The 2054-nt window shown below is 38.4% G+C and overlaps 1 protein-coding gene across 1 annotated transcript; it reads left to right on the forward strand.

The window, feature by feature from the left end:
* Window positions 1-305: 305 nt before the first annotated feature.
* Window positions 306-1238, forward strand: LOC127694231 (olfactory receptor 1468-like). Its single transcript, XM_052195721.1, has one exon. It carries the CDS (start codon window positions 306-308, stop codon window positions 1236-1238), a length of 933 nt encoding a protein of 310 aa, XP_052051681.1.
* Window positions 1239-2054: the final 816 nt, after the last annotated feature.

Genomic DNA, 2054 nt, shown 5'->3' on the forward strand with positions numbered 1-2054 from the left:
TTACAAATTGAATCAACAACAGCCACACAGGATAAGCAGGAAAGAGAAATATTAGTTCATTTTATATCTAGTAAAAAAATACAAGAAAAAAACTGTCTAGCAAAAGAAGAGAAATAGAACTTTGTAAAAGAAAAGTTGAAAATATTAATGACAATAATAATTATAGATATTAGAAGTTTTGAATATAAGATGAATGAAAAATCCATTTTGGTAAAATATATATCCTAGATGCATATTCATTTTTATTTTGAATTTTAAGGGACATGGAGATTTTCTAATTAGGATACTGGAGAAAAAGAAGGATAATGAACAACATAACTGTCATCTCACAGTTCCTTCTCCTGGGCCTGCCCATCTGCCCAGAGCACCAGCACCTGTTCTATGCCCTGTTCCTGGCCATGTACATCACCACCGTCCTGGGGAACCTCATCATCATCATCCTCATTCTTCTGGACTCCCATCTCCACACACCCATGTACTTGTTTCTCAGCAACTTGTCCATCTCTGACCTCTGCTTTTCCTCTGTCACAATGCCCAAGTTGCTTCAGAATATGCAGAGCCAGGACACATCCATCTCCTATGCTGGCTGTCTGACACAAATGTACTTTTTATTGGTTTTTGGAGACCTAGAGAGTATCCTTCTTCTAGTCATGGCTTATGACCGGTATGTGGCTGTCTGCTTTCCGCTTCATTACACCAGCATCATGAGCCCCACACTTTGTGTGTGTCTGGTGGTGCTGTCCTGGGTATTTACCATTCTGTACTCCATGTTGCACACTCTACTCTTGGCTAGGTTGTCATTTTGTGAGGATAACATAATTCACCACTTTTTCTGTGATATATCTGCCCTGCTCAAGTTGGCCTGCTCTGACATTTATATTAACGAACTAATGATACTTATCATGGGAGGGCTTGTTAGCATCACCCCATTCTTACTCATTATTGTGTCCTATGTACAAATTGTCTGCTCCATTCTAAAGATTTCCTCCACTCATGTTTTACACAAGATCTTCTCTACCTGTGGGTCCCACTTGTCTGTGGTCTCACTGTTCTATGGGACAATTTTTGCTCTCTACTTATGTCCATCAGCTGATAACTCAACAGTGAAGGAGATTACCATGGCCATGATGTGCACAGTGGTGACTCCCATGCTTAATCCTTTCATCTACAGCCTGAGGAACAGAGATATGAAAGATGCCCTGATCAGAGTCCTTTGCAATAAGAAAATCTCTTTATAATGATACCAGGGTGATTTTTACTTAAATTTAACTAGTAAATATATTGATACTATTATAATAAAATGTACTTCTGAAATGAGACCCACATTCAAGAACATACTACTTAATATTTCTATTTGCAAACAGGAGTTTTGCAAATTAGTTCAGTTCAAGAAAAGGGACCCTGGGTGACTCAGTATTTCCACACTCTGCTTTGCACATGTGATTCTAGAAAGCCATTAGGTATGAGCCAATGTTTTATCAGATCTCCACTCCTTAAATTCTTATTATACAAAGATTTTATGGTATTAACAACTTCCTGTGTTGAGTGAAATATATTTTTAAATATGAATAATGATATAGCATGATCCTATATTAATACTCAGTAAGCTTTTTCTTTATTCTCTTTTTTCTTTTTTCTTTATTCTTCTCTCATACAATATATCCCAAGTACACTCTCCTTTCCATCAACTCTTTCTAGACTGCCCACAACCTCCCCACTCACTCAGATCTATTGAACACCTTTTTTTCCCTTCAGAAAAGAGCATCATATCATGGATACAAACCAAACACAGCATAACAAGATGCAACAAAACTACACACTACCCCTAATATCAAGACTACATGAGGCAACTCAGGAGGAAGAAAGGGTCCCAAGAGCAGGCAAAAGAGTCAAAGATACTCCCATTCCCATAGGAGTCTCATAGAAACCCAAGCTATACAACCACAGCATCTATGCAGATGGCCTAATGCAGACAGACCCATGCAGGTCTGGGATTGCTGCTTGAGTCTCTTGGAATCCTTATATCCATGCTTAGTTGTTTCTGTGTACTGTGT

Source organism: Apodemus sylvaticus, chromosome 10, assembly GCF_947179515.1.
Source record: "Apodemus sylvaticus chromosome 10, mApoSyl1.1, whole genome shotgun sequence".
NCBI classification, from domain to species: domain Eukaryota; kingdom Metazoa; phylum Chordata; class Mammalia; order Rodentia; family Muridae; genus Apodemus; species Apodemus sylvaticus.